The 24510-nt window shown below is 37.7% G+C and overlaps 1 protein-coding gene and 1 non-coding gene across 11 annotated transcripts in view; one reads left to right on the top strand and one right to left on the bottom strand.

Moving 5' to 3' along the window:
- The window catches only part of USP6NL (USP6 N-terminal like), a 179584-nt gene that overhangs the window by 86599 nt on the left and 68475 nt on the right, over window positions 1–24510 (top strand). For 6 of the 10 annotated variants that reach the window (XM_034644118.1, XM_034644115.1, XM_034644116.1 and 3 more), the window contains 2 exons: window positions 11862–11929; window positions 13981–14063. In XM_034644118.1, the coding sequence (XP_034500009.1) occupies window positions 11862–11929; window positions 13981–14063 (151 nt within the window). Of the gene's footprint in view, window positions 1–4624; window positions 4689–7470; window positions 7932–11861; window positions 11930–13980; window positions 14064–17065; window positions 17844–24510 lie in introns of those variants that run through there. The other 4 variants (XM_034644120.1, XM_019805865.2, XM_034644121.1 and 1 more) reach the window with 4 other exon arrangements.
- Window positions 291–398, bottom strand: LOC117796545. The gene has a single exon (XR_004621096.1). It is a non-coding gene; the product is annotated as a U6 spliceosomal RNA (small nuclear RNA).

Raw genomic sequence — 24510 nt, 5'->3', positions numbered from 1 at the left:
TTACATCGGAATCTGGGGATATACTGTATGGTGATTAACACAATATAATAAAATAAAATTAAAAAAAAATAACTGTACATGCTTATGGTTCTGAATGAGCTGAAAGAGTTGTAAAGGTCAAGCAAATGAAGTAGATTCAACAATTCTTTCCATAATCATAGAAATTAATTGTGAGGGCATTTGAGTTAGTATCTACTAAATGCATAATGTATTTTAGCAGAGTTAACTTTAGTATCCATATGGTGATTAGTCGGTCAAATATTTTTGCAGGCTTTTTGTTTTATTTGTGTGTTTTTTTGGAATGCTTCATGAATTTGCGTGTCATCCTTGTGCAGGGGCCATGCTGATCCTCTCTGTATCATTCCAATTTTTAGTATGTGTGCTGCTGAAGCGAGCACTGGGTGTTTCTTGAACATTTCCTATTATTATCCTAAGACATACAGCTTATAATATAGGAAGTACAGTTGCTTAGGATCATAAAGGATGTCTCATATAAGTGGTTCTTGGACTCTCTACATCATTGGAGTCCATTTTGCACAAATAGCAGACAATTCAGTGTGGTAAGTTTAGAAGGCTACTGGAAAGCAGAAAGCAACTGTGAAGAACCTGTAAGAATCACAGGTAGATTTGTTTCTAAGGGAAAAAATGTAAGGACTAGCAGAGGTCAGAAGAAATATAAAAAGATCATCCATTTGTACTTCAGCAAAATAGAAACAGGGCTTTGAAGTCAGGTAGCCTTGACTTTTAAGTCCTGTTCTGCCGCTTATTTCCCCTAGGACCAGAATGACTTAACCTCTCCACACCTCAGGCTCCCCATATGTAAACTGGGCATAGACATACAATTATCAGAGTAGGTTGTGTGAGGATTATGTGAGATGATGTGTAATAAATGCTCAACACAGTGTCTGGCACCTAGTAAACTCTCACTAGCCAGGTTGTAAAGTATCCACAAACAGGGAGTTGTTACCAGTGAGTCTTGTGTCATCTTCTAAAACAATCATTCTGCTGGAAAAGCAGCTAAGGTATAATCCTGAGTTTGCCAGCAACTGTAGGCGGATCTAAGTGAGTAAAATGACTCATAAGCTTGTCTTGGTGCTAAGTATCTGTTGTTGGCAATTTTGTCATTCAACCCTGCCCCCAAATGTGGGAGTTGCACTCATATTCAACAGCTAGTAATTATGCTTCTCATCAGTAGTAATGGTATTTAAATATTGTTACATCACTCCATATCCTTTTTCTCTATGAATCACCTTACACATAAGCGTAGGAGTTTCTAGTCTGATTTGGGGAGTTCCAGGGACCTGATAGTGATACTATTTCTTCTCTTTGAGAAGTAAGACACAAGAGACTGACAGATGGAGATCAAAATGTCTCCTCTATTGGCTGATCTGAGGACATGACATTAGATCTGAAATGAAAAGGGCTTATTAGCCCATCTTGACTTAGATGTACTCACTGGGTGACTAGCATAGCTGAGCATCTGCAGGCCTCCCCTCAGGACAGGTGCCTTCATGCATGGAGAGTGGAGTGGAGGGCATGCACCCCGGGTGGCTGAGAGAGAGAGAGCAAGGAGCTCAACCAAGCCAACCTCAAAAGTCCTTCTGCTCCCATGAGAGGAGTGGCAGAAGAGTGGCGGGAGAGTTCGGGAGTGTTCCTTTAGCTGAAGTGTCTCCACGTGGACTTGAAGCATGATGGTAGCATACTCAGCCAAGTAAACAGGATCTTCCTGTCAAGAAAGTGAGACTGCGAGGTTCTGTTGAGTGGATTGGGGAGCTAGATCGAGGAAGACGTGAGGAGAGGAATAGATTGGAACACAAACATCACACACAAGTCTCTGGTTTTCTTCATCTTTCAAGAGACTTCTCTATCTATCCATCTATCTTTCTGTCTGTCTATCCCCTTCACTCCCTCCCTCCCTTCTTTTCTTCCTTCCTTCTTTCCTTCTTCCTTAATGGATATGAAGGACTTGTAAGTAATCAGAAGTGCTAATCAGAAAGAGATTGTGACTTATCATATCTGAATTTTACAGTCTTAATAAAATTTTTAATGCTACCTTGAAATAGAATAAAAAAACAAAGCTGATAATCTTTCGTAAAGATGTACTTTTTGCAGTGAAAGTATATCTGGAAAATAGTTTAAAATCTGATTGTTGGGGCACCTGGGTCAATCAGTTGAGCGGCCTACTCAGCCAGTTGAACTGAATCAGTTGAGCATCCTGCTCTTGGCTTTGGCTCAGGTTGTGATCCTGGGATGGAGCTCCACTGCTTTCAGGTTCTGCGCTCAGCATGGAGTCCGCTTAAGAGATTCTCTCTTTCCGTCTCCCTCCCCTTCAGCTCCTCCCCTGGCTCATGGTCTCTCTCGACTAAATAAATAAAATAAAAGTCTAATTGCTAAAAATGAATTGATATATTAAGTGTTTAGCTCGTCGAATAGTTCACAATAGTAATTAATTTTGAGGAGTTTTTTTACCTTTTTAAGAAATATTTGGTGAGCATCTACCCTGTGTTAGGCACTGTGATAGATACTAATGATACCAAGATGAATGAGATAACTTTCTTTTGTTCATGGAGCTTACAGTTAAACAGACATGTCAGTAAGTATATTCAATAAGGTATTTAGGGTACCGGTTTGGAAGTACGCTAGAACAAAAGAAGCAGTGGCCAGTTCTCCCTTATGCCAATGGGCATTGGTAAGGTGGGTCCACTAGAAACAGGCTATAATTCATGATTGAATTTGAGAAAAAATGATCTTCTCAATTATAATAAATCTTTGTCAAAGGTAATTATTTTTAGGACTTGAAAAATTATTTTGTTTCTCATCTTTTTAGAAATTAAGAAGCAAGTAATAGAAGCCTACCCAGGAATTATTGTTAAGACTATAATTTTAAGTATCTTCTTAGTTATGGAAATATTACATACCTTGCTGATACCGGGTGCTCTGTGTTTAAAATATTAGAGCTGTGTCCTGTTCTGAAGGGTCTTATATGCTTACAAACAAAATAAAACAAACAGCCAACCTATCAATTATAAAATGTTGATCTTTTTATTTGTATAAGGACGACCCGGACCTTGAGAATTGTGGGGGAGACTCTGTGAAAGGGAGCTTGAGATAAGCAATTGGGAAACTGATTGGAAGAGAAGTCATTTGAGCAGTAGCTTTACAAAGGTACTCACAAAAGAAGGCCAGTGGGTACAGCTTGCTTTGGCCTGTATAGCACTGGAGGTCCCTACAGGTCCCTTGGATCACTGTGGAGGAAAGAGGGAGATGAAGCCAGGAGAATTTGCTCCCTCTCTCCTCAACCCCACCTACTTGCCTTGCTGAGCAATTGGGCTTCTATATAAGAATTTGTTTGAAGAAATGTGTTCTGTAAATTAATGTAAAAATTTTAAAACTATTCATTTAAAGCATGATAGAATAGAAAATATTGATACCCTGCTGATAGTGCCATAATAGAAATATTTTGAGCAGAAAGATACAAATCCTATTTATACTGATAATTAAAATAAAAGCTAAAATTGAAGAGTATTTAAGCTTATTTATTTTGAATGCTTTTTTTTTAATGGTATCAGACAATGCGTATTAGACTAAAGAAATATGAAGCTACTGTATGGACACTTGTGTGGTTGTTCTGAGAGTAGATCGGGCATTTCTGAAGACTTTGGGTTATGGCATTTGTTCTTTCATGTATTTAGCTTCTAGTCTTTGGCTGTCCCTTCCTTGATCACAATTATTTATAGTAGTTTTATAATTGCCACTATGATCCGAATTTTTTGTTGTCTTATTCCCAGTGAACATGAGAAAGAGAAAAGGAAGCCAAAGACTTTTCTAAGATTATTAACTCTAGTGGAGGGAGGAAGAAGGAGAGAAGTAGGTTTTGGGGTTGTACAGTTTTTGATAAGACATTGTTTAAAATGGAATTAAGTGAATTATGAGAGAGGGAAGTGGGACTGGGCTGGAGTGCAAAGGAATGTTGGATTAGAGATGACCTTCCAGTGGAGGGAGTAGAAGGGAAAGGAGGAGACCCTGGGTTAGTTCTCATGGGACTGGCAGGTGGTGGGTATCCAGGGTATCCTGGCATGCTGTTTCAGAATAAACGTTCTGGGGGGTGGGGAGAGCATATATGGAACTTGTAGGTGACCGCACTTAATGTCATCTCACACAGAATGACCAGTTATAATAAGTGGTATTTCAGGTTCTCTTGTGACTAGTGCACCTTCCTTTATTTTGTTTGTTTTTAGTTGTTTTAGTGTTAATCTGCTTAACTCTGCTTATTCCTCCTTCAAGTATTCCTTCCAGCCTTGGATCTAGAGCATGACAAAAGAAATGCTGAAATTTTTAGCAATGGTGCCTATTCAGATTTTACCATTAATAGCATCCTTATTTTTGATATGTCTTAGTCCATGGCATGCTAAGAAAGTGCTCGCAAATAACTGAAACCATGGCGTAGGCACTCTGGGTGCTGAGGGCCTCTTTTGGTTGAAAGATGTGGTGGAATGAAGGAACTCGGATCATAGACAAGAATAACTTATTCAAATTATTTCAAGAAAAAAGAGCATTATTTGTATTGAGCAGGAAGTGAAAGCCACTGGGAACTGAAGCATGAAGCAGCTTCAGGGAGAGGTCCTTCTGTCTCTTTTTTTAGACTGAAGTGTCTCTGTGATGGTGACTCGCTTTGCTCTGCACGTCAGGTACTGTTTTCCTCTCTGCAACAGCTGCTTCTTTTTTTTTCCTCAGCTTCCTGGTAGTTTCTGCTTCCTCTGTTTTTCCGCTTGTCTTTGGTCACCACTGCCTAGTAAGCTCTTTACCTCACAATGTTTCGTCTTTAACTCCCATTAAAGATGGACTCTGATTTTATCCTAGTTCACATTCTCTAGAGAAGACTGGTCGAATAAATTACATGAACGCCTCAGGAAGCTTTACAGCTGTGGAAAGGTGGAGGTAGATCCGTTGAATATCTGAGCCAGCTGAACTGCGTTCCGTGACAGCGCGCGCTGTACTTTGCTAATTAGCCACCGCAGTGCGGGTAGTGGCCGCCTGGGAGTTGGGAGAGGCCACAAACCAGGTCTCCGAGCCCCTACTGCATCCCTCTAAGAATCGGTTGCTAAGCTTTTATTGGCACACCACTGGGTAGATCTGTAGGTGTTGTTATGCGCAATCTCCAAGATGTACTGTTAAATGAAAAAGAGTAAGGTGTAGAATTATTTATAGAACGATTCTAGTTTTTGACTAGAAAAGGGAAATTGACGTCTGTGTGTGCGCGCATGGGTACATGCAGGTTCCCGTATAGTGCGGAGAATGTTTTTCATAGGTCACAGTAGCTGCTTTTAGAAAGGGGGCTTAAGTTTGGAGTGGGGTCTGTGTGTGCAGATCAGAGTTTGGTTTTGGACACTTTGTCTACAGTTGATTGTGAATATGAAAATCAATAAAATTCTTACATAATCAGAATAATGTCAATATCATATTAATGTCAGTATCATTTACTTCAGTTTCAAATATGATGTACGTAGGAAGGAAGTAAAATTCTGTTGAAAGTATCGAGGTCACATGAATTTATTTCTCCAATTCAAATGTACAAATGCCTTTCGTACATTTCTTTACGTTTGACTGTGACTTTTATCACTTCCTGCTTTGCTTGTTCTGAGATTTCTGTGCTTTCACCTCTTTTTGGAGTCTTTCATGTATAAGCTTTTACTGTGTCACTAATAATATCCACTTTCTGCCTGAAGACACCTTGTATTCCCTATTCTAATGTAGGCTGACTGCTCTCTAGGCAACTACATAGTTGGCATCTGGAAATGTCTAATTTTAGCCCCCTTAGATTTCATTTCATGGATCCTGTGTCTGCCCCTCTTTTTGATTCTGTTAAAGAAAAATTTATTCTGGCACTTGTTAAAACAACCAAGAAGACTTTGTTCAGGACGATTGTAGTTAGTGTTGAGACTGTTGGCAATAGGGGAGATAGATCGGGCTCCCCTCCAAACACAGTAAGGACAAGGGGGGGGTTATAGCCAACAGTCAGAGTAAAGGATTCAGCAGGTAGAGGTGACATCAAGGGTACAGGGGTCCTTTCTACACCGACTGAACAGGATTCTGGGTAAAGGTGTGCCGGGGTGACCAGCTATCAGGGTTTGGGGGGACTCCTGCTACAGCCAGGCTAGGTAGTTTGGAGACAGGATGAGGCCTCGTCAGGAAGAAGTTAGGAGGGGCCTGACTAATGTTTGAAAAAGGAGAGAGTCTCTGTCAGTTCTTCTGTTGTTGTCTTGTTTTTCTGTAGTGTATTCTGAAATTCTTTTTAAAAGAAACATTGCAGAGGCAGTATTAGTATTGGTATTGTATTGGTTTCCTATCACTGCTATAACAAACGACCACAATTGGTGGCTTAAAACAACATACGATTCATTCTGTTACAGTTCTGGAGGCCAGAGTCTGAAATCAGTTTCACTGGGCCAAAGACAAGGTGTCAGCCTGGCTGGCTCCTTCTGGAGCCACCAGGGGAGAATCTGTTTCCTAGTCTGTTCTAACTTCTGGAGACCACCTGCTTTCTTTGGCTGGTGACCCCTTCCTTTCTCACAGCACTCCAGCTTCTTGCTTCCATCATCACACTTTCTTGTCTCCCTTTTATATGGTGCCTTATGATTAGGTCGGTCCCATCTGCATAATCCAGGATAATCTCTCTCTCTCAGGAGCCTTACTTAATTACGTCTGCAAATGCCTTTGCTATATAAGGTACATTCACAGGTTCCAGAGATAGGATGTGGACATCTTCTGGGGGGAGGGGTCATTCTTGAGCTCAGCATAGCTCATAATATCTAGAAATGTTTTTATTTTTTCTTTATGCTTGATTGATAGTTGGGCTTGGCGTAGAATTCTCAGCTAATGATAGTTTTTTTTCTCAGAACTTTGGAAACAGAGTTTCATTACCTTTTAGCTGGTAAGAAGTTTGATACCAGTCTGATTCTCATTCCTTGGTGTATAACTTGAAATCTTCCCTCTCTCTAAGCTTGAGATCTTTTGCTTATATTAAATATTACAGGTGGCTTAAGCTGAGTATAAACTTAATGCATTAGTGTCCAGTTAAGTTTAATTATAGTGTTCACAAGCGTGCCTCTAACAGGGCTGTTACATTTGCAAAGTGGTTCCCAAATTGTAGGTCCTTGTCCATTTTAAAGAAAGAAGGAAGCACTGAAGGGAAGTAGGAAAGAATAAATAGAATGGAAGAGGAAATTTCACAGTGCCATCCTACAGTAGTTACACACATTGCTTCACAAAACATTTGTTCACTTGTATATGTGTGGTGTGTTAAAACTTTCCAAAACCTTCCAGAATTTAGCATGTATTCACTTAGTGTCTGAAACAGAGGCTGCGGTTTTCACATTAAAAATTATGTTAAGACGTAAAATGTATTTGAGGAGAACATTCCTACTTAGCTTTAGTTTAATGTTTCCAATAAAAATTGTCTTTGTTGCTTCATGACAAATTTTATTAAAAGTAGTAAGCATGTGGCTAATTTGGCAATACAAGATGAAGGCATGTTGTAAAGCTGCTTGTTTCAAGCTCCTGTTTGTTGTCAGATGGAATGCTGGGTGTAGGCTGGTGTGGTTCATACTTGGGATCTAGCCTGAAAGACATGTTTTTATCCTCAACAAACATCATCTTTGTTTGAATATCTGTAGTCCGTAACCACAGAAAGGTCTTTTCTTCTCCCCTAGAAACGTTTTCTTTCTTCTGCTTGTTTCACAAGTAGTTTAAAGTAGAGCTGCCTTCCACTTTTCTGTTTCAGTTTGTTGCAAGAATGTGTGAGGCACCACCTGACACTCCTGGTGTGCTTGAGAACTGTAAAATAATAATGAAATCTTGGAGTAGATAAGTTTACTCTATGAGGACTGAAGCTGCCGTTAATTCCCAAGGCCAGACCAGTTGTCTAACAAAGGGTAAAGTACTTCTTAAATTGGAATAGTTGATTTATATGTAATAATAATCTGTCAGAATGTACAGTAGGAAAAATGTCTGTTGTCTGTGTTGTTTTAATGGATTAAATTTGAAATTTAATAACTTTGACTTGTTCATTACAATTTGGGATTAATTGAGTGATACTAAGCTATAATGCCGGCTTTTAAAAAATGTCATTCAGGAGGATGCTTGCTTCTAAAAATTCTTGTGTTTAAAGGAAATTAGAGGGACAGCTGGGTGGCTCAGTCAGTTAAGCGGCTGCCTTTGGTTCAGGTCATGATGTCAGGGTCCTGGGATCAAGTCCTACATCGGGCTCCTTGCTCAGCAGGGAGTTGGCTTCTCCCTCTCCCTCTCCCTCTCTCCCTGTTTGTGCTCTCTCCCTCTCTCAAATGAATAAATAAAATCTTAAAAAAATATATAAAGGGAATTAGAAGTCTTCGTAAAATGCTGTCAGTTTTTTAAACGCTTCATAAGATGCGATAGCTGTCGTTATCTTCCATAAATTTGTGCCCAGATATGTTTTCCTGTATACTTGAGTATACATATCCAATGTCTTTTGATTTTTACTGCTTCAAATATGCCTCTTTTACTTTGGAACATTGTTATATTAGACGTGAAGTCAATAAAAATATTTTGACTTAATCTGGCTCTAGGAATGTAAGATAGCTCTTTAAATTTAATAATGACATGTGATATAAATACTGAGTAACACAACTGTCATTGTTTAATAGGTGCCTGGAACTTTGTGCACACTTGCTCACAGACACAAGACAGCTGTTGATATCCCTTTGTGGTCAGTGTTTTAGGGCATACTCTTTGTTCTTGCAACAGACTTTCTAAGTAAGCACTCACAATGAAACCAAAGGGAGGATTCTAGTGTAATTCTTAATAAACTTCTCAACTATAGCTCAGACAATATGAAGCAATATAACTATGGTGAATTCTGCATAAGGATATTACTTCTTACTCTAAAGATGATTGCCTCACAACGTGGATTATAAATAATGTCTCTACTACTTCCTGGTGGAAAGAATTGGCATTTGGATTTAGTCTCTTTAAAGAAGCAGGTTTGGCTATATTTTATAAAATCAGTTTGACTTCAAATTCATGCTTTTTTAGAACACATTTGTCAACATTACAGAATTTTCTCTCCACAGGGAAATGCAATGATAAGAAATTTCTAAAGGAATTTAAAGATTTGGAACTTAACTTTATTTGATTTAGAGCCATGTCAACTACTCTAATCATATTAAAGTACTGATCTTTCTCTCATAAAATTAAGATAGAATTTTGTTCAATTCCTGTATGACCTCTATTACACAGTTAGGTTTTCCTTTCTAGAAATCTCTAGACTAGAGATGATCTGTGGAAAGCTTTCTGCCTTACAGTTCACCACAATGATGCTTTCTTGGGATACTTTGAATCTTCTTAACTCCATACTGTTTCCAGTTCCTGCCTTTTTAAACTTGTCATTGTTAAGTAGGAAATGAATTGAGACTCCTAGGACTGGTAGCAGGAATGAAGGTCTGGTATAGAATATATTCAAAGAAAACACTCATCCATTGAATTTGGCCTGATCACCTTAGATATTCACGCTTAGTTGTTCTGATAACGGAAGTGGAGTTTAATAAGTAGTCAACTTTCCTAGTTTGAGTTTAATTTCTATTAATTTGCTTTCCCTACCCCTTTGTAGAAGTGGGAGTGTAATGTTGTGAAGCTGGGCAACAGAAGAGGGAAAAGGTATTGACAGAGGTCCGTAGGTCTAGAATAGGGTAATGAATATATAATTGAGTTGATTATCCCAGACTTCTGACTATATTAGTTCACTGTGAAAATCTAAACGACGAGTCTGCATTTTTGTTATTTTATTGAATCATTCTACTATTTATTCACTTTTCCCTCAAAGGAGAACGTATTGACACTTTGTAGTCTGAGAAAAGCAGTGACATAAACATTTTTTCCCAAATAAACGTTTAAAAATTTACAAATTCCCATTTTTCCAATTTTTACTGTTCCATCGATGATCTCATTGGCCTGAGTAAGTCCCTAGAGGTGGAATTGTTGGGATATGCCTGTTAAGATTCTGCAGACATATTATCAAATTGCTTCCCACAAAGATTTTACACACTGATAAGTCTCCCCTCACAGTAAGCTACTGCAGATTTCCCCATGCTATTGTCAACATTGAGTAACAAAAGTGCATTTTTTTGGTCAGTCTGAGAAAAGTACAAAGATATTTTAAAGCTTGTAATTCTTTAGTTTCTAATAAGTTTGATTTTTTTCCATGCCTTGGCTTTTAAATTTAGATTTTATTTTTATCAGAGCTATACTTGGTTTAAAGATTCAGCAGTCTGTACGGCTTATTTTGAAAAATAGCTGACTGCCATACTCCTCCCTTCTCACAGCCCACCCCACAGAAGTAACAACCTTCCACTCCTCGAGCTCCCTCGTTGTCTGTTTTCTCCCATGGTGCTAGATGGCATGCCTAGATTGCCCCTTCCTGCTTTCGCAGTTTAATGCCATATCTGCTGGTCTTCTGCTGTGGAGGGAGAAGATAGGGTTTTCTTCCCTGCACCAAACCTCTTCCTTACTAGTGCACATCCCTTCAATCTCAGGGAATTCGTCTTTCCTCACCTTTCCGTGTTCAACCCCACCTTTCCCTCTCCTGGGGAGCCACCATTTCCTGGGCCTTTGAGGAAGGGGATTTAAAGAATCCCTCTATTGTCATTTTAGTGAGTTTCAGGAAGAATGGATATAAAATGTACTACCAGTCCTCTTTCCCTGGAAGTCCTTTCTCCTATCTTTAGGAATCACTTTTATAAAGTAATCCTTAAAATTATTGGCTATGGAGTCAAGACTATCTGGATTTGAATTCCAGTTTTGCTCTTCATTAGTTTTGTGACCTTACACAAGTTTGCTAAAATCTCTAGGCCTCACTTTTTTGTCTGTGTGATAGAATTCATATGATACCTATCTTAGGGTGGGGTTGTGAGAAATACATGTGATAAGGCATGGAAAGTGCTTTTCACGGTATCTGCTGCCTGGCCATATCTTACTATCTGCCAGGGAATTACTGAGAACACAGATTTGCTTGTGGCTGCTATTGTTACTCTTGTGAATTTCTTGCTCATGGCCTTTGCCCAGATTTCCCTTGGAATGCTTGTCTTTTTCTTCTTGATGAGAGGTGCCTTTGATATAGCCTGTTATTGGTCTTTTGTTTTTCTGTACAGTACTTGGGATGTGTTATCATATGCATACTATTTTATGTTATGATCTCTACTGCTATTGTCAGATTTGTGTTTTTCCATGGTGGTAGTAACAAAGAAGGGTATATATGTGTGTGGTAAGATTGGAGATTATTGTAGTAGTTGAAATAGTTGATGAGGGGTCCTCAGAGGCCAAATGAAGAAGTAATTATTTTCATCATGAGAAATAATTTTTTTTTTTAACTCCTGAAGTATAGCTTACACAGGTTTGTTTTGTGGACAAATTACCTCAATTTGAAAAAGCCTTCTTGAATGTTCCTTCTCATCATATGTCCAGATGGATTTCATCTGAAAACTTAGAGCTTTCGGTTTGTTTCTACTTTAATACTTATTTCTCTGAAATTAGATCCAAAATTGATTCTTGAAGGATAAGATTTATGATCTCCCCTAACTTAATGCTATATTAACAAATTTGCTTTCTTTTGATTATCATCTATACATACTATTGAAATGATAGATGCACTGGTATTTCGAAGTTGTGGTTACAGATACTTAACTCAGCCTTTTAAGTTTATTCGATTTTGCTAGTTTGTCCTTTTAGGCAATACTGATTTATTGTTTTATTTTTATTTTGTCTTAGTTTTATAATTAATTAACTTTATGGTTCTTTAAATAATGGTTCATCTAAATTTGATCTCTCCACAGATTCGGACCAGGATGTAGCCCTCAAACTTGCTCAGGAGCGAGCTGAAATAGTTGCTAAATATGACAGAGTAAGTATTCATATTTACTCTTTAAGTTTTGTTAGAAAAAAACATAGAAATAGAAATGGATTTGGTGTTTGGAGAGCTTAAATTACAGAAGCAGTTTGTTTATTTCATGTGACAGTGGGAAGTCATCTTTTTTCTCTGACTTCATCTCCAGATTTTCTCTCCCTCTTTCCCTCTGCTCCAGCCACTCTTGTCTCTGTGGTTCTTCCAACATACCAGGCTTGCTCCTGCCTCTGGGCCTTTGCACTGGCTGTTTCTTCTGCCTAGAACACTTTAATCCTGGATATTCTCATGCCTCATTGCCTCACCTTTTTCAGATCTTTATCCCGATGCTGCCATCTTAGTGAGATCTTCTCTAACCACACTGTTTAATAACAGCTCTCTGGATCCATGTTCTCTTCTTTATTTTTCACTGTAGCACTTATTATATCAGCATACTTCGTATTATACTTATTTTGTTTGTTGTCTGCTGTCACTCCTAGAATGTAAACTCTGACGGTAAGGATTTCTTTTGTTTAATTTACTCTTGTATCCTAAATATCTGGAAGAGTTCCTAACTCATGCTAGGTATTCAATAAATATTTGAATATGTCAGTATATAGAATTAAATCCCCATTTTATTTATAATTTATATGTGCTGTTAAAATTTTAACACGGATCTGAAAATTTAAACTTATACATTATGTATAACCTCCATTAGCATCTTATCTCTATGTTAGTTACGGAATCTGGTTTTTGATGCCCTAGAATATAACAGTTGTTGACAATTTACATTTCTCCTTATTATTACTTTACCCCTTGAGGTCTATAATAGGTTGTAGGCAGTGATTTATAAATGTCATGTTTTATATTTATCTCAGTTGCGTGTAATTTCATATCTGTTATTTTTGATTATTTGAGAGAATAACAGGAGCCTGAAATTAGAGAAAGCCATCTGGACTGTGTCCTGCTCCCAGGGAGCGTACAGGCAGGCAGTGCTCTACTTCATAGTTATGTTCCTGGAGTTTGGTTTTAAATTGCTTGTTTGGAGCATCAGACACAATTTCCCATTATTGTGAGTAGGTTTTAGTGGAGTCTGTGAAAAACCTAATTAATTTATTTAACTGCTTAACTAATTTAAAACCAATAGACTTATCATTCATTCATGCTTGCATGCATTTTTTTTTCACGTAGTTAAGTCACATGTAGGAGCTAGGCTAGCCATTGTGCAGTCATTGATAAAATATACATACGTGGTGGGGTCCATGAGACAGTTGGGTATTAAGTCTGAAGTTTGATGGATTGGTGTAGACATTTGAGGTTCCTACTCTAATCGGTGCTAGTTAACGGCTTCAAAAGTAGAGTGAGAAGAGCGGTGGGCTGAGGGCAGAGCTGTGGGTACACTGACAGTTAAGAGGGACCCATGAAGACCCATCAGAAGAAGAGTTGGATGGTGTGAAGAACTAAGAGAGGCTGGTGTGATGGAGTTTGACGAATGCGGAGTGAGCAACACTGACAAATGCACTGAACAGAATCCACTAGATAAGAACTGAACAGTGTCTACTGGATTGAACAATGGCAGATCATTTTGACCTTGGCAAGAATACTGTCAAGGCTGATGTAGCTGTGAAGTAAAGAAGTAGAGAGACAGGGTGGATAGCTTACTGTTCCGGGAAGTTTGGATGAAAGGCAAGAAATAGGTTTTTTCTCTGACATGTTTAGTCAAAAACATTAAAGTTTGGCAGTTCCTTCTTGAGTGCTTTCTTACCTTTCATTGCTCTGTCTTTCCCAGTTGACTTTTCATACAAACCCAAGTCTGATAAGGGCTTAGCTGTGTGTCAGCTGTTGCTGGCATACGGATCTTCTGAAGCTTAGAATTGGGAAATAGTGATTAAATTGCCAAAAGTATTTGTTGTTGTTGTTGTTTTTACAGGTAATTTAGGTTGATAGTGCCTCATTTCTAGCTCTTATTATTAATTCATAAAAAAATAACTCTTTTTTATGGTCTTTATGTTTTAAGAAATTATTCAGTTTTATAAATTCCCAATAATATCCTTCTTTGTCCGCTGTTACAGGGACGAGAAGGTGCCGAGATTGAACCTTGGGAGGATGCTGATTACCTTGTTTACAAAGTCACAGATAGATTTGGCTTTTTACAGTAAGTTGCATCAATTGAAAGCTGACTTTTTTATTATAATGTTTCTATGGTGACTTATATTGATTTTCTTTATTTTTAATTGCACGGCTGTGAATAAGATTCCAAGAGTGGTCCTACAATGTGCTTTTTGTTATTAAATTCCTGGCATTTTAAACCTTTATGATTAACATTGAACTGTATAGTTAAGAATACAGTCATTAATATTTCTTGTATTTTAGTAAGAACATAAAATGCAGTAAATGAGTTGTATTAATAATTTAGCAGAATTAAATGGAAATGAATAATAATTTGTATTTCAAAAATAATTACAAAACATTTCATTTTATGTAAATGCATTTTAAAAATAATTAGCAGTTAGAACTTCAGTGTTATGCAGCCTAAAAATGAGCAATGAAAGGAGATGCTGTTGCTCTTTCCCGTAGTCATAAATGTCTTCGTGCTATTGCTTCTCAAAATTAATTCCATTTATCCTGAGTATGTTACGTAAAGAGTTGAGAGAGGTCTAGACTACTGTAAAGTGGCTAAAGTGATTTTGACTCTTGAAACATCCTGCTAATGATGCCAGTTCCGCCTATCCTGGGTCTGACTTTGGGTAGATCCCTACAAGCTAGAGAGACTTCTCTTCATCTCTGTAGTTTGTTTGCTTCCATCCAATTTAGTGAGTAATTTCTCATTCAAATTTATTCTTTTCCAGTCTCATTTATTATAAATAGGAAAAAGCCAGAGTTCGGGTTTTTTTTTTTTTAGGATATATGATTACATTTTGAAGGAAAAAAATATAATTTCTTCATAGTTCATAGCAAACTTGTAGTACTCAGACTTTGTTTTCTCCTTCTGTTGAGTTTTCTTGCGTTTAGAAAGTATTTTTTGATATCTTGTTTTTCTTTGGGTAGAGCAAGCAAACAAAATTAAGAGAAACGGTTCTGGGAGTTAGAGGACATGTGCCCTTCTTGGGGCTTCGCTTGTTGCAGATAACCCTTTCATGCATCATCTGTAAAATGGAATCATCACTGCTTTACCTAGTTTAGAGTGTAGTTGAAGCTTTGAAAAAATAAAATGGGCGCCTGGGTGGCTCAGCCATTAAGTGTCTGCCTTCAGCTCAGGTCATGATCCCAGTGTCCTGGGATCGAGCCGCGCATCGGGCTCCTTGCTTGGCAGGAAGCCTGCTTCTTCCTCTCCCACTCCCCCTGCTTGTGTTCCCTCTCTCGCTGTCTCTCTCTGTCAAATAAATAAATAAAATCTAAAAAAAAAACCCAAAAAACAAAAAAAAGGTCTGGACAAATATAAGGTGGTGTTATTATACCCAGTGACATTACTATAACCAGAATATTCTCCTGAGTAGTTATAATTAGAAGACTTTGACTTCAACAGACCAGCAGAGCAGTACTTAACTATGATGAAACACTATTCTTAAATTAAACCCCCACTTCCACTTTTTTTTTTTTTAATAAATCAAACTTGGCCACAAATGTGGCAGGAAATGGTTATACATTTATGTGGGTTAGTGTGCAGATCTGAGGTATATGATGAAGTTTTAAAGGACAATTTGACCTTTTAGCCCTGTCATGATCAGTGGGTCCCAAACTTGTCTGCACACTAGACTCAGCTGAGAAATTTTTCTTAAAAATAAATTTCTGGGCTCTATCCCAGATTTTGATTCAGAACGTGCAACATTACTTAGCTGATTTTGACCTTTTCAACTGACTGTATATTGGGAGTGAACCACCAAAAAAGATGTTTATATCATAAAATGGTCTAATATAGTACAAATTTCATGTGAAAAACCTGTGCATTCCAAAAGGATCTAGTAATTACCCAGAATCTCTTTTCTCATTGCTTGAAACATGTTTAGTCAGTCCATTATTTATCTTAATAATATTAGCTAGTATTTATTGAGCACTTACTGTTTTCAGGCANGCTTGCATGCATTTTTTTTTCACGTAGTTAAGTCACATGTAGGAGCTAGGCTAGCCATTGTGCAGTCATTGATAAAATATACACACATGGTGGGGTCCATGAGACAGTTGGGTATTGAGTCTGAAGTTTGATGGATTGGTGTAGACATTTGAGGTTCCTACTCTAATCGGTGCTAGTTAATNGACTTCAACAGACCAGCAGAGCAGTACTTAACTATGATGAAACACTATTCTTAAATTAAACCCCCACTTCCACTTTTTTTTTTTTTAATAAATCAAACTTGGCCACAAATGTGGCAGGAAATGGTTATACATTTATGTGGGTTAGTGTGCAGATTTGAGGTATATGATGAAGTTTTAAAGGACAATTTGACCTTTTAGCCCTGTCATGATCAGTGGGTCCCAAACTTGTCTGCACACTAGACTCAGCTGAGAAATTTTTCTTAAAAATAAATTTCTGGGCTCTATCCCAGATTTTGATTCAGAACGTGCAACATTACTTAGCTGATTTTGACCTTTTCAAGTGACTGTATATTGGGAGTGAACCACCAAAAAAGATGTTTATATCATAAAATGGTCTAATATAGTACAAATTTCATGTGAAAAACCTGTGCATTCCAAAAGGATCTAGTAATTACCCAGAATCTCTTTCCTCATTGCTTGAAACATGTTTAGTCAGTCCATTATTTATCTTAATAATATTAGCTAGTATTTATTGAGCACTTACTGTTTTCAGGCATTATTCTAAGCGCTTTACATGGATAACTCATTTACTCCTCTCAAAAAGTCTTTGGGATAGGTACTCTTTTTATCTTTTTTTTAAGATGAAACTGAAGCAGAAAGAGGTCAGCCAACTGGCCCAAGTTGTGTTGGCTGTGCCAGATNAGCCCGATGTGGGGCTCGATCCCGCAACGCCGGGATCACGCCCTGAGCCGAAGGCAGACGCTTAACCGCTGTGCCACCCAGGCGCCCCAAGGGATAGGTACTCTTTTTATCTTTTTTTTTAAGATGAAACTGAAGCAGAAAGAGGTCAGCCAACTGGCCCAAGTTGTCNTGGCTTCAAAAGTAGAGTGAGAAGAGCGGTGGGCTGAGGGCAGAGCTGTGGGTACACTGACAGTTAAGAGGGACCCATGAAGACCCATCAGAAGAAGAGTTGGATGGTGTGAGGAGAACTAAGAGAGGCTGGTGTGATGGAGTTTGACGAATGCGGAGTGAGCAACACTGACAAATGCACTGAACAGAATCCACTAGATAAGAACTGAACAGTGTCTACTGGATTGAACAATGGCAGATCATTTTGACCTTGGCAAGAATACTGTCAAGGCTGATGTAGCTGTGAAGTAAAGAAGTAGAGAGACAGGGTGGATAGCTTACTGTTCCGGGAAGTTTGGATGAAAGGCAAGAAATAGGTTTTTTCTCTGACATGTTTAGTCAAAAACATTAAAGTTTGGCAGTTCCTTCTTGAGTGCTTTCTTACCTTTCATTGCTCTGTCTTTCCCAGTTGACTTTTCATACAAACCCAAGTCTGATAAGGGCTTAGCTGTGTGTCAGCTGTTGCTGGCATACGGATCTTCTGAAGCTTAGAATTGGGAAATAGTGATTAAATTGCCAAAAGTATTTGTTGTTGTTGTTGTTTTTACAGGTAATTTAGGTTGATAGTGCCTCATTTCTAGCTCTTATTATTAATTCATAAAAAATAACTTTTTTGTGGTCTTTATGTTTTAAGAAATTATTCAGTTTTATAAATTCCCAATAATATCCTTCTTTGTCCGCTGTTACAGGGACGAGAAGGTGCCGAGATTGAACCTTGGGAGGATGCTGATTACCTTGTTTACAAAGTCACAGATAGATTTGGCTTTTTACAGTAAGTTGCATCAATTGAAAGCTGACTTTTTTATTATAATGTTTCTATGGTGACTTATATTGATTTTATAATGTTTCTATGGTGACTTATATTGATTTTCTTTTTTTTTAATTGCACGGCTGTGAATAAGATTCCAAGAGTGGTCCTACAATGTGCTTTTTGTTATTAAATTCCTGGCATTTTAAACCTTTATGATTAACATTGAACTGTATAGTTAAGAATACAGTCATTAATATTTCTTGTATTTTAGTAAGAACATAAAATGCAGTAAATGAGTTGTATTAATAATTTAGCAGAATTAAATGGAAATGAATAATAATTTGTATTTCAAAAATAATTACAAAACATTTCATTTTATGTAAATGCATTTTAAAAATAATTAGCAGTTAGAACTTCAGTGTTATGCAGCCTAAAAATGAGCAATGAAAGGAGATGCTGTTGCTCTTTCCCGTAGTCATAAATGTCTTCGTGCTATTGCTTCTCAAAATTAATTCCATTTATCCTGAGTATGTTACGTAAAGAGTTGAGAGAGGTCTAGACTACTGTAAAGTGGCTAAAGTGATTTTGACTCTTGAAACATCCTGCTAATGATGCCAGTTCCGCCTATCCTGGGTCTGACTTTGGGTAGATCCCTACAAGCTAGAGAGACTTCTCTTCATCTCTGTAGTTTGTTTGCTTCCATCCAATTTAGTGAGTAATTTCTCATTCAAATTTATTCTTTTCCAGTCTCATTTATTATAAATAGGAAAAAGCCAGAGTTCGGGTTTTTTTTTTTTTAGGATATATGATTACATTTTGAAGGAAAAAAATATAATTTCTTCATAGTTCATAGCAAACTTGTAGTACTCAGACTTTGTTTTCTCCTTCTGTTGAGTTTTCTTGCGTTTAGAAAGTATTTTTTGATATCTTGTTTTTCTTTGGGTAGAGCAAGCAAACAAAATTAAGAGAAACGGTTCTGGGAGTTAGAGGACATGTGCCCTTCTTGGGGCTTCGCTTGTTGCAGATAACCCTTTCATGCATCATCTGTAAAATGGAATCATCACTGCTTTACCTAGTTTAGAGTGTAGTTGAAGCTTTGAAAAAATAAAATGGGCGCCTGGGTGGCTCAGCCATTAAGTGTCTGCCTTCAGCTCAGGTCATGATCCCAGTGTCCTGGGATCGAGCCGCGCATCGGGCTCCTTGCTTGGCAGGAAGCCTGCTTCTTCCTCTCCCACTCCCCCTGCTTGTGTTCCCTCTCTCGCTGTCTCTCTCTGTCAAATAAATAAATAAAATCTAAAAAAAAAACCCAAAAAACAAAAAAAAGGTCTGGACAAATATAAGGTGGTGTTATTATACCCAGTGACATTACTATAACCAGAATATTCTCCTGAGTAGTTATAATTAGAAGACTTTGACTTCAACAGACCAGCAGAGCAGTACTTAACTATGATGAAACACTATTCTTAAATTAAACCCCCACTTCCACTTTTTTTTTTTTTAATAAATCAAACTTGGCCACAAATGTGGCAGGAAATGGTTATACATTTATGTGGGTTAGTGTGCAGATTTGAGGTATATGATGAAGTTTTAAAGGACAATTTGACCTTTTAGCCCTGTCATGATCAGTGGGTCCCAAACTTGTCTGCACACTAGACTCAGCTGAGAAATTTTTCTTAAAAATAAATTTCTGGGCTCTATCCCAGATTTTGATTCAGAACGTGCAACATTACTTAGCTGATTTTGACCTTTTCAACTGACTGTATATTGGGAGTGAACCACCAAAAAAGATGTTTATATCATAAAATGGTCTAATATAGTACAAATTTCATGTGAAAAACCTGTGCATTCCAAAAGGATCTAGTAATTACCCAGAATCTCTTTTCTCATTGCTTGAAACATGTTTAGTCAGTCCATTATTTATCTTAATAATATTAGCTAGTATTTATTGAGCACTTACTGTTTTCAGGCATTATTCTAAGCGCTTTACATGGATAACTCATTTACTCCTCTCAAAAAGTCTTTGGGATAGGTACTCTTTTTATCTTTTTTTTAAGATGAAACTGAAGCAGAAAGAGGTCAGCCAACTGGCCCAAGTTGTGTTGGCTGTGCCAGATGTGGGATGTAGACCTTGGCAGTCGTACAGCAGGGCCTGTGTTCTGAACTTCTGCAGTATACTTGCCTGTTACTACTCTCCTGTATTTTAAGTAAGAGAAACACAAGAGTGCTTTGATGCGCCTAGAAAGAAATTTGAAGTCAGTCACTTGTATGAAGGTATAGTCAGGTAGCTAAGCTTACCACTTTGAAAAGCCAGTTGGTACCAGTTCTCATACGATCACACTAATTTTTTAATTTATACCACGGTGCAGTCTTGAAGCATCCAGCATAAATGAAAATAATGAAGCAGAGAAACGTATTTTAGTGTAATGTTAGGCTTTGTTAAATTTCACCAAACTCATTGATTTTTGTTATAATGTCTAATTGAAGTAAAACACTTTCTCCAGAGGTTGCTGCTGGTGCCTTCCATTGCTTGTCACTGTAGCCTGAAGTGTTTTTTGCGCTATTGGAATAAACTCACTTAGCCTGGGCATTTAGATATTGCTTTCTGTCACACCTTGATCAAAGAGCATTTCTCNACGTATTTTAGTGTAATGTTAGGCTTTGTTAAATTTCACCAAACTCATTGATTTTTGTTACAATGTCTAATTGAAGTAAAACACTTTCTCCAGAGGTTGCTGCTGGTGCCTTCCATTGCTTGTCACTGTAGCCTGAAGTGTTTTTTGCGCTATGGAATAAACTCACTTAGCCTGGGCATTTAGATATTGCTTTCTGTCACACCTTGATCAAAGAGCATTTCTTTCTGCTGCTCTAGTTCTCTGAATTTTTGATTGGTTCTGCAGGGAAATTGGTTTTTAAGTGTCAATGTCAATACAATACAGTGGCCAAAAGTAACTTTGTAATCTTCTCTGAAGGCTGCTGACTTCATATCTAATTACAGTTTTAGTAACTTAAATTGCTTGTTATGGTATGTGACAGTATTAACAAATGCAGTATAGGCCTAACTTGGCCTTATAACAGATTTCACAGTAAATATAAAAACTGTTGCCAAACCAGCTTGGCTTGATGCTGCAATAGGAAGGTTTTTGTTTAGGATTCAGAAATGGGGAGTTATTCCCGGTCTGAATGCCTGTGACAGAGTTACATCTGGAGAATGGAGAAATCAGGCATTTTTAAGAGTTAGAGAANCTTGATGCTGCAATAGGAAGGTTTTTGTTTAGGATTCAGAAATGGGGAGTTATTCCCGGTCTGAATGCCTGTGACAGAGTTACATCTGGAGAATGGAGAAATCAGGCATTTTTAAGAGTTAGAGAAATTACGGGGCGCCTGGGTGGCACAGCGGTTGGGCGTCTGCCTTCGGCTCAGGGCGTGATCCCGGCGTTATGGGATCGAGCCCCACGTCAGGCTCCTCTGCTATGAGCCTGCTTCTTCCTCTCCCACTCCCCCTGCTTGTGTTCCCGCTCTCGCTGGCTGTCTCTGTCTCTGTCAAATAAATAAATAAAATCTTTAAAAAAAAAAAAANGAATGGAGAAATCAGGCATATTTAAGAGTTAGAGAAATTTCGAAATTTGAACTTTCAGCATTTTTATCAAAAATAGTCACTGCTAGTCTGTTCAGCTTGGAATGCTTGGAATTTGGATAATGATAGAGCTTTTAGGTCAGAAGTTATTAATAGAATTAGAAGGAAATTGCATCAAAAATAAAGATAAAATTAATATGAAGCTTCGGATTTTCAACTAATCAAAACGTGTGTATTTGTAAAAATTGGCAGATTGTTTGTAGTTTACTATGACTTTATAAATATCTGAAAGCCAAAATAAAGGTGTTTTTGTTTTTAAAGAACCTCTGTCTTGATGATAAGAACTTGCAAATTCTTTCCACTTGTCTAATCCTTTTGATTAGAGTAAATCTAAACTTAGACAACTACAAAAACAAAATTTAGTCAACATATTCAATTTACTGATTTTAACAAGTTAAGTTTTACGTTTCCCAGTGAATGTCTGTCTCACAGAAATAAGCCACCTGAGGTAGTGAAAGATTACTGGCACATATTCTCTAGTTAATAATTCTTTTAAGTTTAAAGCGGATAAGAACAGATTGAGTTAAGGCCTCTCTCTTTCCAGGGATGACTACATTGTTGTTTTTACTTACCGTGTTTCTATGAGGCACGGCTTCTTGCTGTCAACTTGGCATATTCTTTTAGCAACTTCTATGTACCTCTTTCCTTTGGAGGACAAACCTTTGTTTTTTAAAGTGGGGTTAGGCAAACATTTTCTGTGAAGAACCGGATAGGAAATATTTTTGGCTTTGTGGACCTTGTGATCTTTGTCATAATGATTCAACTCTGCTGTTGTAGTGTGAAGACAACCACAGACAATACATGAATGAGCATGGCGGTGTTCCATTGAAACTTTATTTACAAAAGCAGGCAGTGGGCCAGATTTGACCCATGGGACTGTAGTTTGCTGACCTAAAGGAATACTCTGCCCTCATCCAGACTTTGGTCTTTCCTTTCTTCTACTTGGAGAATTCTTAAGTGGCAAGGGGAAGATGCATATATGCATGCCGGCATGTGTTCACCCTTTGTTTTCATACATTCACTCAGCAACATTTCGTGCCCTCATGCAGCCCGCCAGCCAGTGTGCTTGAGGCTGGTGCCCTGCTATACATGTGTATTTTAGACATTGTGTTTAGCTTTTGGTAAGGCAGCAATCCCCCACTTTCTCCTTAGAAGGCTGCAAAAATTAATGCATGCCATCACAGAAATTTGAGGAGAAGTTCTATGGCGATCAGTATNTTTAGACATTGTGTTTAGCTTTTGGTAAGGCAGCAATCCCCCACTTTCTCCTTAGAAGGCTGCAAAAATTAACGCATGCCATCACAGAAATTTGAGGAGAAGTTCTATGGCGATCAGTATTGTGCACACAGCAGATTTTGTATAAAAGGTTTTAGGTATGGAGCAATAACGCGAGAAGATCCATATAGGAAAACTTGACCACATTCTTGCTCTTTCATCCATCTAAGCAGTCTCAAGACTGTTTTCACAATTCGGCATCCATCGATTGTGGAGGGAATGGACCTTATCAGGAATAAGGCCACATAAGACAGACCCCCAGCTAACATCATACCCAGTGGTGAGAAGCTGAAGCTTTTCCTCCAAGATCAGGAACAGGACAAAGATGCCCATTCTTGCCAGTTTTATTCACATCATATTGGAAGTTCTAGCCAGAACAGTTAGGCAAGAAAAAGAAGTAAAATACATCCAGACTGGAACAGAAGAAGTAAAACTGTCTCTATTTGCAAGTGAAATGATCTTATATATGGAAAACCATAAAGATTCCACCAAAAAATTGTTAGAACTGATAAATGAATTCAGTAAATTTGCAGCATACAAAATCAATATACAAAAAATCGGTTGCATTTTTATACATAGTAAAAACTATCAAAAAGAAATTAAGAAAATAATTCTGTTTGTAACTGCATCAAAGAGAATAAAATAGCTAGGAATCAGTTTTAACCAAGAAGAAAAAGACATACTCTGAGAACTATCAGACATTGATGAAAGAGATGTAAGATGATACAAATAAATGGAAAGAAGGTCCATATGCATGGACTGAAAGAATTGATTTTGTTAAAATGTTCATACTACCCAAAGCTATCTACACATTCAATGTAATACCTATCAAAATGCCAATGACATATTCACAGAAATAGAACATGTGCAGTCTTCAAATTTGTTTGGAACCACACAGACCAAATAGCTAAAGATCAAAATAGCCAAAGCAATCTTGAGAAGTAAGAACAAAGCTGGAGGCATCACACTTCGTGATTTTAAACTCTATTACAGACCTGAGTAGTCAAAACATTATGATACTGATGTAAAAATAGAGACATAGATTGATGGGACAGAATTGAGATTCCAGAAATAAACCTATGCATATATGGTGGATTAATTTGCCCCAGGCAGTCAAGAATATACAGTGGTGAAGGGGTGGTCTCTTTAGTAAGTGGTGGTGGGAAAACTGGGCAGCCACATGCAGAAGAATGAGTGGATTAAAGGCTTAAATGTAAGACCTGAAACCATCAAACTCCTAGAAAAAAACATAGGCCGTAAGCTCCTTGACATCGGTCTTGGCTATGATTTTTTGGCTCTGATACCAATAGCAGAGGCAACAAAAGCAAAAATAAACAAGTGAGACTACATCAAACCAAGAAGATTTTGTATAGCATATAAAAGGACAGCCTACCAAATGAGAGAAAGTATTTTCAAATTAGGTATCTGATAAGGGGTTAATATCCGGAATATGTAAAGAACTCATACAACTAAGTAAAAAAAAAAAAAATCCAATTAAATAATGGACAAAGAACCTGAATAGACATTTTCCCAAAGAAGACATACAAATGGCTCCCGGACACATGAAAAGATGCTTAACATCACCAATCATGAGGGAAATCCAAATCAAAATCACAGTGAGGTATCACCTCATACCTGTTAGAATAGCTATTATCAAAAAGACAAGAAATAACAAGTTTTGGCAAGGATGTGGAGAAAAGGGGACCCTCGTGCACTGCCGGGAGGAATGTAAAATGGTGCAGCTACTATGGAAGCTACTTCTAGGTATTTATCCAAAGG

Source organism: Ailuropoda melanoleuca, chromosome 15, assembly GCF_002007445.2.
Source record: "Ailuropoda melanoleuca isolate Jingjing chromosome 15, ASM200744v2, whole genome shotgun sequence".
Classification (NCBI taxonomy): Eukaryota; Metazoa; Chordata; class Mammalia; order Carnivora; family Ursidae; genus Ailuropoda; species Ailuropoda melanoleuca.
The sequence above is the reverse complement of the archived record's forward strand: the minus strand, read 5'-3'. Positions and strand labels throughout refer to the sequence as shown.